General features: G+C 35.2%; 1 protein-coding gene across 6 annotated transcripts in view; it reads left to right on the forward strand.

Moving 5' to 3' along the window:
* MALRD1 (MAM and LDL receptor class A domain containing 1) overlaps window positions 1–13,045 on the forward strand; it is a 248,132-nt gene that overhangs the window by 115,158 nt on the left and 119,929 nt on the right. For all 6 annotated transcript variants that reach the window (XM_051802231.1, XM_051802232.1, XM_051802234.1 and 3 more), the window contains one exon: window positions 11,920–12,165. In XM_051802231.1, the coding sequence (XP_051658191.1) occupies window positions 11,920–12,165 (246 nt within the window). The remainder of the gene's footprint in view (window positions 1–11,919; window positions 12,166–13,045) is intronic.

Raw genomic sequence — 13,045 nt, forward strand, 5'->3', positions numbered from 1 at the left:
CACAACTGAATAACACATGAGAAGTACTCATTGTTTGTGATGCAGCAGGGTGTCTAAGAAATCCTGACAGTGCTGACAGATGTATAACAGCAGATATGGAAAGTATGTGCCTTCAGGTGGTGATAAGGACACATTCTGCAATGCTATGTGGGTGGGCAATCAATTAAAATTCTAGGTTTCTACTTTAGCATAATGGGATCATTCTTTGCAGTCCAATGATTGTTAGCAACCAGAATCCCATCAATTTTAAGGGCAACTTGGACACTTAGCTTGTCTACATCTAAACATACTAGTATATGTCTCTGTGAGCTGAATACCACCTAAGTTTTTAGTTTAGGACTCTTTTAAACTCATTAGGCACCACGAAATAGTTCTATTTTCATCATCTCTTACAGGCCTCTCTCTTTTCCTGGATTAGTTAAGATTTGCTTTACATGTGATGGCAGTGCATCATGTCCTCTGTCTGCTTTAAAATATATATATTCTTCAGTTTTAGATAAAAGAAGCTTATGCAAAGTAAATGCTTATCTATAACAACTTTTTGTGTCAAAATTTGACAGAATAGTTCCTCATTTAACAAATTGCTATTTGATTTTTTTAAAAAAGAGAAATATGACATTCATAAACAGAAATGTCTATAGCCATGTGGCTATTTAACAGCCAATTATCAAGTAAAAATAGACACACTAATGCTGCTGATGCTTTTGAGAATGCATGCAGGATCACTCCCGAGGAGAAAAGACAACACAGAAAGAATCGTGTCTTGCAGAATTTACCACCTAAGGAGTCTTTCTGCTGTGCCTTTTGCAACCGGGCGCGCCTATCTCATATTGGCCTTTTTAGCCACCAACGCACTTGTAACAAATGTGGGTAGAGCCCTTCCTAAATCTTCATTCACGAAGCCTAGCCATGATCAAGTAAAAATTAACTATTTGTTTCTTGAGGTTAAAAGGAACACACCCTGTACACCAGACCAGGAGTTATGTCTACTCTGTCCCTTCCAATGGAGACTGTACTTTTGGCTTTCCCCTGCGTATCTAAAGATACAATCCTAGAGCAAGTACTGACTTCTAATTATCAAACTGTTTGAGAATAAATTTGGGAAACATGTTTGAAATAACTCTTCTTGGGACATTTTGTCATTTTTCTTGCTTCTGCAAAAAACCTCAATGGCACACACAGAAAGGCTCTGTGCAAGCAGAATGTTTGCTCTAAAGAAAGTATTTTCCTACTGAGAAAATGAGTAACGGCTACACCAGTCCCCTTTCACGTGACAATATCAATAGCAAGTTATAATTATTCCATGTTCAGAAACTCAGGAATGATTTTGATCTTAAGCTTTTAAGCCTACTTGCTGAGTATTCATAAATCTGAACACTAATGTTTTAGTGGGATAGACAAAACCTAACAATTAGAATGCTAGATAGCAAGTTACTTTTTCTAGTGATCAGGAATAATCAGTAACTGATACAGAAAACAAAAAATCACTATCCAAGAGAGAAACTATTGTTATTCATAAATATTTTTTATAATAAAATAACAAATCCTTGATAAATAGTATCTTAAACTAAAGTCTTGCCTCTTTCTCTAAATATAAGAAGGAAAAGATCCTTTCTATAGCAGAGCTATTGCTGCACTGTTGTACCAAGCAGGGACACAGATAGATTCATACACATCCTACAACTTACTTCCTTTGGAATCAATTTCTGTGACCCTGCATAGTGACTTTTAGGACATGTATATATATATATATATGCATTCAAATGTAAATGCCCAAGAGAACTACTTCCAAGTAGATGCTATACATTAATCAAAAAGCTATTCCAGTCATGAGCTAAAGTGCCAAGGCTGCTATAACACAGCTTTACTACAGTTCTTTACTTCTGTCCCTGGAGAATATCCCAGGATATTGAAACTCTAGGTTTTGAGAGAATATTTACCTGTTAATGGAGATAAAGATTTTCAAGAGCTGAAATGGTTAATTTGAGTGCTTGTTTAACCAGGCCAGTATTCAGTATTCTGGCGCATACAAAACACGATCTACCAATGTATGAAGCTGGAAAGACTCAGAGATTTACTTTAGATTAAAAAAAAAAAAATTCAATTTGGATGCCCACCCTCAAGTTTCTGAGAACTATACGTCACAAAGCAGACATGACACAGGAAAAATCTTTTTTGTGGTTTTGTATTTTGAAATTGTCAAAGCTTCAAAAGAGGATTATGTAAGAAAGTTTTCAGCTTCTGTTGGACTTTGAGATGAAGGTTTGAGATAGGTTAATATGAAGGGTTTGAGTAGTATTATTTTTTGGGTTTCTGGTATGTTTCTACTTCTGTATTTCCTTTACCTTCTCTTCCAAGGGAAGGAAAGCTGAATGGCAGAGCTTACATAGAGATCAGTGTATCTGAAGTGGCCATGAATAAATTTAGGCTAGATGCTAAAAGGGTTCCTTATCTGAAAACCCGAAAATAGCATTTCAGTAACAGCAGTGGAGAAAGGTACTGATTGAATTGAACACAGAGAAATTGCTTGAGGTCGTTGCCTTTCATAAAAGTGAAATAGACCTAGTGATTTGAGCAATTCCTTTTAAAACCCCAGTTCCTGTGAAGTGGCATAAAACAATTTCATCAGGGCTCTCTTTTTAACCGTGAACTATTCTGCTGTTCCCATGTTCAGACACTTACTAAGCAGATGTGCTACTATTTGCTTACCTCAAAGTGCACTGATAAATGTGAACACATGCTGAATGAAGGTACAGTTAATAAAGTTATTATTGCTTTGGGGAATAAATGATTGTTCTGGATTGGAATAATGTTAAAAGAGGATAACAAAAAAAAATACATTGATCTTAATTGTTCAGACTGTCTGGAAAAAAGATAAGGAACTGAACTACTTAATATCACTAGGAGACATTAACAATATGACATTAGAGCATAGCAGTTCCAAATGTAATTGTTGCTTACAAAACCTCACCTCAAAGGACTTATGGCAACTTTATGGGTATAGTGTTAATATTTTTCTTTCTGAGAAAGAGAGAATCTTGGGGATTTTTTGTCTGAGAAGGACTGTAACACAGAGAAAAGGCAAAAGCTGATTATATTAGAAGCTATGTTTCTTTATAATACTGAGTGATTAAAGAGTTTGTTGGTATCTTTCTCCTCCATCTAGCAAAAGATATTTTTCATTTTCCTGTTGACCCCTTCAGTGGAGGCTCAAAGGTGTGTGGAAGGCTGTTCAAGACATCAATAAAATCTTTTAATCATCATGTCCTCTTCAGCTCACTATAGCATTCTGTCTAATACAGATAGAAAGTTTTGTAATAAAGTGTAAATACATCAGTCCTGAAACTTATTCCTTCTGAGCAATGACAGATGAGGATTCATAGGGGTCATGAGATTCAATTTAATCAGTTTTTAGTTTCTCCTACACCTGACTCTTACTCAAGTTATTTCTAAAGAATATAACTTAAGAATACTATAGCATAAATGTTTAAATGCTGTAATTGCTTGCAGAAATTATGTTTCTTGCAGCTTTTTCACACTTCCATCTCATCTGTACATTACCGAGAATATTCTAAAAGTTTCCTTTGTAATTTACATTTGTATTGTCGAATCACAGAATATGCTGAATTGGAAGGGACCCACAAAGACCATCAAGTCCAACCCTTAGCCCTGCACAGAACCATCCCCAAGAGTCACACCATGTGCCTGAGAGGATCATCTACATGCTTCTTGAACTCTGTCACATTTGGTGCTGTGATCACTTCCCTGGGGAGCCTGTTCCAGTGCCCAACCACCCTCTGGGGGAAGAACCTTTTCCTAATATGCAACCTAAACCTCCCCTGACACAACTTCAGGCCATTCTCTCAGGTCCTGTCACTATTCATTGCAGAGAAGTGATCAGTGCCTGTCCCTCCTCTTCCCCTCGTGAGGAAGTTGTAACTGCAGTGAGGTCTCCCCTCAGTCTCCTCTTCTCCAGGCTGCATGGACCAAGTGACCTCAGCTGCTGGAATGTTAATACAGACGACTTAAGGGAGCAGACTGACATTTGTAAATAGTGGAGCTGCCCAACTGATAATAGATAGACATTATGAGGTGGTCCAGTAATGGATTTAATTTGACATAAGACTGTTCAGGATTCAAAAGTGAAGATAAGAAAAAGATGTATAACTTGGCAAAGAAAATGTCAGTGGAAGAGACATCTGAGCTCTTATGGACATATAATAAATACAAAGACTATTTACTGCTTAAGCCATGGTTTTTTATACCTTTGTTTGGCAGAGAAGGATTTCTAACCATATTTTTGTTCATGCTTTCAGCTATGGAAACAGCGTTTCTCAGGTTCTGGGCCTCCATGTCCACTATATTCTCTACCTAGGTCAGATCTGACCAGCACAGTGTCCTGCCCTCTGATCTCAGAGTCAGGTCTGTGACTGTAAATGAGAACTGATTGGTCAGGCTTTGAGTAGGATTTCAGGGAAGCATATTCCAGCTGTCAAATTTACTGAGCACAGTACAGCAGCTCTGGGAAGTTGTACAAAGGGAATTTATCACTGCACAGCTTCCATTATATACTTTGGGCAACAGCTTGGAGTGTGGTGAAGAATATGAAAGGAACCTATGTTCCAGTGCAGCCAGTGAAGATCTCTTCTCATTCAGACTGAGGTATAACATCATCAAATGCTTTCAGTTCAGTCTACCCAACTTTCCTTTGATCTCCTTATAGAAATTCCCTTCTGGCATACCTCAGCTATTCAGAGTTTGTGCAACCCATTCCTCATATTCAAACTGTTCTGATTTATGGGTTTCTGCTTTACTTCAAGACATCTTTTAGATTCAATCTCCAGATTTTTCTCCCATCAGAAAAGCAGGAGGTGAAACCACTGACCAGAGCCTGCGCTAGGCACCATGGAATGCAAATGCCACACCTTCTTCCACCCTCCAGACAGTCAGATAACAACAGGACCATTAAACTGGAGGTCACAGAGAAACCACTTGTGGTTCTAAGGTAGAGATGTCACCAATTATGCACCAGTCCAGGCTTTCAGATAAATGTAATAGTTTTTTAATCTGCTTCAGGCAAGATGCCGATGTACAGTCATACATTTTATGTTAGCTGTTGAGTTGTACTTCTAAAGGCCATGCTATAGCTTTTCGACATATTTTTAGATTGTGGACTTTATACCTTAGGAATGTTTCTTCTTTCTGTGTCTTTGCTAAGGAGTTTAGTTAGTAAATGTTTGGGTTTCATTTATTTATGTTTTTTTTTCTAAGAACAAACTCAGGTGAACTTAAGAATTAAGAATTAAGCTTTTCATGTTAGTTAGTACTAATTTTCCTCACTGTAGTAGATGCATATGATGATTACTATCGTTTCTGAAAAAGCTTTGCTTAAAAACTATATGTGGATTACTTTTCTCTTTGTCCATCCTCAAAAGTATAGGCTATAAATTTCAACTTGGCTTTGGAAAGGGAATATTCTATATAAGAACTGATACATCAAGCGAATATCCTGTTACACCAGTTTTCCTTGTGTGTCCATTTCTTTATGTTGGAGACATTAACCACCTGCTTAGGACTGGAATAATAATGTTAACATGTATTGTATCTTGCTTGAGTTTTCTGGCAAGGAACAAACCAGTCTTGATGCTATTACAATCTGTCAGTGAATCCAGGCCTAGGTCTCTTCTTATTCTGCATGGGAATTTCCCACCTGAAGAGATTAACTAAAAATTTCCTTTTAAGTGGACCTACTAGAATGATTTTGAGAATAAACAGGTGTAGAATTACTTGAGCTATGTGGAAAGTATGCATTACTTTTACTACTGACAGTATTAGTATACAAGTAGTATAAGAATAAACAGTTAACAAGACCTAACACCTCCTTCTCTAATCAAAACCTGGGGGTTTTATTTCTTTTTAGTGAATGCACACTCACATGCATCTAAGCACTTGAGAATGAAGCTTTTTCTCTTTACAGCATTGTTTTTAGCCTATAGTATACACTATGCCTATAGTATATGCTGTAAACCTGGTCTGAAGAGGCACTGAGTGCAAACGTGCCTTCAGCTACTCAAATTCTCCAGAAATTCTGGTAAACTTAATTAAAGCAAAACACCATGTTAGGACCCATTGACTGGGTCACAGATTGGGTATGTGTTATAGTGTATTGAGCAACTGATAAAAGCCCATACTTTTCTAATAACAAACTACAAACAAACAGAACAAAGAAGGTTCTTCAGTGCTCTGTTGTGGACAGAGACAATAACATTGAACAGTAATAGGCTACCTTGCAGTTTGTGGTTTTGATTCTTAGTGTTTCTGAGGTTGAATATTACAGGATCTGATTACAAGAAAAGAGTTCTCTTGTGTTTGTATGTGGAAATAAACAACATGAGGAATCAGCTGAGGATGCTTTGGTTGTTGTTGAAGTCTTCTTCTGCTCTTTGTAATGGTAGTAACTTAGAAGGTTAACAGTTTCTTCTAAAAGTCCATTTTGTAAATTAAATGAAGCTCTGTTTTTTTTTAAACTTTCAGTTGCTCATAATACAAACCAATATGTCAAGGTACTTGAAAGGCTTATGAAACCAAATGTTTGTACTCAATCCTAGAAAAAAAGGGTTATTTCAAAACCAACCAAAACAAAAAAAAACCCAAAAAACAAAAACAAACAAAAAACCCCCAAAAAATCCAAACCAACAAAAAACAACAGCAACAAAAAAAAACCCACTAAGGCTGATAAAGTGTAATAGTTTTTAAATCTTCTTTTTTCCCCCAACACTTCAACCTCTGAAAGTCTTTAAAAATTCTTGTAACTTCTAAAGCTTTGCTTTTGGAATGAGATACATTTTTCACATTCCTGCACCAACAAGTCAGTATTACTATGCATCATCAACAGTGATGAAAGCACTTTACTCTATGTCCTTGGGTTATACTGGTGAGATATTAGGGGAAAGACGTTCTTGTTAACAAATTATTTTTTTTAAGGACACATAGATTTCAGTCATACAGTAATGTCAACTCAGAGCAGGAATGATAATGGAGTAATTGTTGCGGGGAACAAGCTCAGAGATCTAAATTATCCAGAGAGCCCCTATCCCTGGGATGTCACACTCTTAGCCTGCTGATTAATTACTCTGGCCTCTATGTCAGATTATGGTTCTACAGGAGCTCTAGCTTTGATTTAGGAGCTGGTATGCTTCTAGTTATGTGAATGTAAATAAAATCTTCTGAAAATATTTTGAAACAGATCTAGCTTTTCATGCCCACCAATAGGTTATTCTGATAATTCTGATAATTGTAAACTGTCCCATTCATTAATTATGGATGTTGATAAGATTAATTATAATAAATTTAAGAAGAACAAGTTTAATGACTTTTAGAATATCCTTATCATCAATCTGTTTCCTGTTGTTCCAAAACATGAATTACCTTCCTAGTGATTTTAAAGCAATGTTGATATACAATAAAAACTAATAAACAAACAAGTTTAAATTATGAGATTAACTGTTAAATGCTCATAACTAGTCATAACTAGTGTAATCCCATATGTAGTCGTAGAATCATAGAATTCTTAAGGCTGAAAAAGATCTCTAAGACTATCAAGTCCAACTCTTACAATCATATTTTTGCAAATTTCTAGAAGTTCTTTATCAGTTTAGTTATCATATTTAAATTACTTCTAATAAGCAAAGATATTTAAAGGACCAGCTTCAAGAAGATTGAAATCTATTGGAGAGATCTTAGATTTTCCTCTCTATTTTGCAGGTACTATAGGCATGGACAAATGCTTAGTTTATCTGTTATAAATTCCCAAAATCTTATAAGCAAATTATATATTATATGCAAATTAAGGTTAATAATTAATATTTAATTTAACCTCCTATATAACACTAACTATGTTTTCATCTAGAGCTTTCCTTGATTTGTCAAATAATTTTAGTTTAAACTAAAACATATCTCTTGGGAAGAAAATCGGTATCTATTTAAAGCCTTTAACTGATAAAGTATTTATCACAGTCTTTGGTTATCTATTCAATGGTTAATTGCTCAACCATTTAATTTTAATTTGCACTTCAGTAACTTCAGTTTTCCAACATGTAATGATGGGCTTTTTTGTATAAAATTAGTGTTTTCTGCTATCACTGTTTGTCTACTTACAAGTAATTACAGAACATGATCAATAACATGATCTAGGTATTTCTTAATCTTGTCTCTAATAAATTACATTAATTGGGCTCTATGTGGTCACTCAATGTAAAAGTGTAATGAGAAAACTCCTTTAGGAATCTTTCATGGCCAATCCAACAAATATGACACAATTTGTTTTCATCAATACCGAATGTAAATGAAAGGGTTATATACTCAGATATGAGTCCAAACACCTGTGAGAACCTGTAGTGGATTTTGAGGGTAAAGTGATACGTGGAATTTAAAAAAAACCAAACAACAACAACAAAACAAACAAACAAACAAGCAAACAAAAAAACCAACAAAAAAACCCAAAAAAAACCCACAAAAAAAACCAACAAACCGCCCTATATCTAATATCTACTATATACATAAAAGGAAGGATGAATGATTCTTATCCTGAAATGAAGGGAAAACTAAATATTATGAAGGAAACAAACAACTGATAAAGGATTTGGATGGTAAAAACAATAGGTATGTGAAGTATCTGAACAGAGATATAGGAAGACCACCTGAAGATCTTCAGAACTTTTAAGTGATATTGGAAAACATTAAGTCCTTCTCAAATGTCTCCATCTTCTAAGGCGAAAGAAAATAATAAATAATGTGCATCGTCTTAGCATATATTAATGGAGTTAATATATTTTAGAGATTTAAAATATTATTTTTATTTATTTTAACAGAGGAGGTAAACATGCAATAAAATTATTACTCTGATATAGGGTGATATAAAATATTAACTATCTCATAGAAAAACCTTGTTTTGAAACAGGCTATGGTTTCAAAGATTAAAGAATTTTTTCACATTTGGATTTACTCCTTTAAGAAAACAACTGTTCTTACCAGAGTTTGAAGATTACTTAAGTGACACACATAGAGCCTGTTTCTTAATAGGAATATATTTTCTATAATTTATTGCTGTTCTCCTTCAGTGGTACAAGCTATATACCATGTTAACTTTATCCGAAGTTCATTGATGTAGAAGATAAGCCATATTTCAGTTCTGTTACTAACTTTATTTTCTCTCTTGATATTTGCCGACACATTTTTTTTCAAAATACATTTAAGAGTATTTCTTAATAAAATAAAGAGATTCGCCTTTGTCCTAACTACATATTTTTAGATATAAGTGTTCGACCTGTTGATTTTGCTCAGGGTATATAAAACAAGGGGATTATTGACTGGTGTAGCAGTTTTCCTCTGTTGTGTAAATCCTCCTCAGTTCAAAGATTATTGATCTGAAAGACACTAGGAGCCCCTTTGGACTTACTGCAGCCTAATTTGATGCAGTTACCACACAAAAAGTCTACTCGCTAATAATCTTCAAGATTGGAGGAAAATCCAATCTTCTCTGATTGGAGGAAAAACTTACTGAACTTTGTTAAGTTCCTGTCAATTAAATATCTCTCTCATACCCACAAGAATCTATATAACAGAATGTTTGAATAGTTAGGATTGAGAAAAAGTAGGGAGGAAAGGAAGAGAGTTCTAAAAAAACCCTTTTCATATAGATTCAGGGTTGGTTTTTGGGGGAGGTTTGTTTGTTTGGAGTTCTGGGCGTTTTGTTTTTGGTGTTTTTTGCTACAGTTATAAAGCCTTATAAAGTAATGTCACTTAAAGAGAAGCCATACTATGGAAGCACATCCAGAAACAAGTCACGTTAAGGACTGAGTTAGGCAGTGTAATATCATTCATTACACATGCTTGAAAAGATTCATTCATGCCAGGATTCAAGATGGATTTTTTTGTTTTTCCTCAGGGAACAAAGACTTCCACTTTTCAACTTTTTTTTTTTTCCAACCTGAAATTGGAAGTAATGCTACAAAGGGACCTCAAAATGCAATAGTTATTGCAATTATTGATCTTTGAACTGCAAGGAATAGTATTTCAAGGCATGAACTACATCCTGAAATTTAAATCCCTAGTTTGCTGACAAAATAAGTGTGTTGCTAAATTCTTACTGCAATCACATAAAAGAATGTAGGATTATAATAAATAGCTCCTACAAGTATATGTCATTTAACTTAAGCAGCAATTTTACAACACAGCTCTGTCACCCTTTTGGAAACAGGAGAGATGATTGAAAATCTGAAGCAGATTGATAAAGGTTTCTGACAGACGCTGACTGATTCATTGATACAATTGCACCATTCTTTTAACCAGAACCATTTTCACAGATTCTGTCCTAATAAAAAACCACTGATGATTTCATAAACTTGTAACTGTGGACTTCAAATAAGTCTTTTTCTTTTAGTCAGAGATTACCTGTTTTTCTTGCCTCCAGGTCTGGAGACTTTTGCCTGATGTTCTTGACTTTCAATGAGTATCACATTTTTATTCTAGTTTGCTTCTTTCTGTTCAGATATTTTTCCTCCTTTCTCTGAGCAAGTGCTAAAAGCCAAATCATGCACACTCTTCTGGAGCAAATGTGATACATATTTTTATGTTACTAAGTAATCAGGAATTAAAAATTAATATTTTCCCTAGAAAATTTGCTAGATATTTCTATGGTATTCTAATATTTATTTGTATTTTTATTAATTTTTAATAAGTATTGTGTTAGGAGGTTTTTTACTTTAAAAAAAAAGGTTAACACTTGTATTCTTTAGCTAACATCTAGAAATTCAAGATTTGTTTTCACTTTACCAAAAGCCTACACCAAAGGGGTCTGGAACGTTTTTTCACTTTGTTTGGGGTATTTGTTATTTAGAGTCTGGCTTAAACAAAAGCCTAGGGACAGAGGTTGCCAAATGAATACCCCATCTCTTATTCTCTTTTTATTAATAAATCAGTTTTTCTGATCTCTTAATAAAATCCAGCCTTATGTGAATTTCATTTAACTCCATCAGGACCTCCTTGAAATTAATACAGTGGCAATGGAAACAAGTTTTTAGCACCATGTGATTTTCGGTAGCCATTAACTCACATTCTCCCCACACTTGTACACCTTTCATATATGTGCATATTCTAATTTTATTTCTGTTGAGCTAATATATTTCTAGTCCTAAATAAAATTATGCTTGTTTATTTATCTGGGGAAGAGCAGAATGTACAAAGTAAATGGGTAGGGCTACATTTAAGAATTTTGGGTCTTTTTTCTTGATTATAGAATGTAGTGAAGGGGCTGTGTTTTATCCAGAGTCCTGCAGAAACTGATCTGAAATGAAAACATGAAACTTGGAAATGGATCCTGTGATCTGAGTCTTACAATCTTTAGACTGTACAATAGTAGAATTACCCCTGAATAATACCAGGAATACTGCACAAAGAGGACACCATCAACCCACTGAACTTGTCAGGAAAAAAATAAGTCCATTAAAAGGCAAACCTCTCTAGTTAAAATAGAAAAGTTTTTTCTTCCAAATTAGAGCTCTTAAAGTAGGCTGAACTTTGCAGCTGAAATGAAATGATTTAATCCTCTACCACATGAAAGGAGAATGTCAGCAATTAAGTCAAACTAGAAAGCTTTGTTAGTGAAGGAATGCCTGGCTGGAGCTTGCCCTTCAAGGCTTTACAAGGGAAACAGTAATTTATTTAGGCAATCACTTGACAAAATACAAAAGAAATAAACTGATAATGGATTGGCACTTCAGGGGAACCAAAGGCCTTAATAAAACTGCTCTGGACCACCCTTGTCCTCCTAAATACCAAGCTCTCTGAGATGTAACCTCCCAGTAACCTTGCTGGGATGCATAGCAGTGTGATTCACCAGTGTGATTCTTCTCTTTTCAGGCTCCTGCTCACACGGCCATCGGCAGTGCCAGAACAGCAACTGTTACAGACCAGAACAAAGCTGTGATTTTGAGGACAACTGTGGGGATAATACAGACGAGAGTGAATGTGGAACTTCCTGCACCTTTGAGAACGGCAGATGTGGCTGGAAAAATTCTCTGGCTGACAATTTTAACTGGGTGCTAGGGATCAGCTCGCCTCAAAGTCTTAGACCTTCTGGGGACCACACCTTTGGAAATAGAACTGGTATGTTTTCAGTTCACAAACGAGACATAATTGACTACATGAAGTGTCTCAAACCTCCCTTCTCAGGCATCAGGGGAGTTCTAACATGTCTAATCAGGGTGTCATTTTCAATGTGTGACAATATAAAAGTATTAATTATCATTGTACAATGACTTTAAGTTAGGAAAAATCAGGTGTTTCTCATATGAGTCAAAAAAGATAATTTGATACTTGTCTGGAGAGAGACATCTGGTCTGGCTGAAACTTGCAAGGGTGAGTTAGCTCAGCTCTGAGCTAACTGGGTCCACGGAGTCCCATTCCTCCAGAGCTTATTTTCAGGAAGCTTCTAGTTACCTGTAGTCCCTATTCATACTTTAATTTTAGATAATGTTAAATAAATAAATTTCAATAAATGGGCCTCCTTTGTTAGTGGTAATGCACCTTCTGGTTTGTTTTGGCCAAAGCACCCAGTTATCTGTTCTTGTCCTTGCTACAAGCTCTGTGCCTTCATCTTTTGCTTTTGAAGGCCCTACAGGTCAGGCAAAGATGGTATCAAAGCTGAGCTCAGAAGTGACCTTAAATTGAAATATTTCACAGCAGAACTGCACAAAGGTGCGATAGTAGTTGTTGAATGTTTACGTGAACTGCTGAAGGACAAAACCCAAGAAACTTAAAGATATATATGGAAAAAAATTATTTAATTTACATTTTTTAGTAATAAATGTTTTTAAAGTATTGTCATGAATATGTCACTAAACATGTTAATATATGCTTGACCTGAGGGAAAAAACAAATTTCTCATCCCATAATATTACGGTAAACATCTGCAATTGTAGCGTAGCCAGAGAAGTGTCAAAGTTACAATAAGCCCATTTTATTCCATGTTTACTGAAGTAATTTT

This window comes from Manacus candei, unplaced genomic scaffold, assembly GCF_025592945.1.
Source record: "Manacus candei isolate 608988 ecotype Guabito, Panama unplaced genomic scaffold, ASM2559294v1 h1tg000056l, whole genome shotgun sequence".
NCBI classification, from domain to species: domain Eukaryota; kingdom Metazoa; phylum Chordata; class Aves; order Passeriformes; family Pipridae; genus Manacus; species Manacus candei.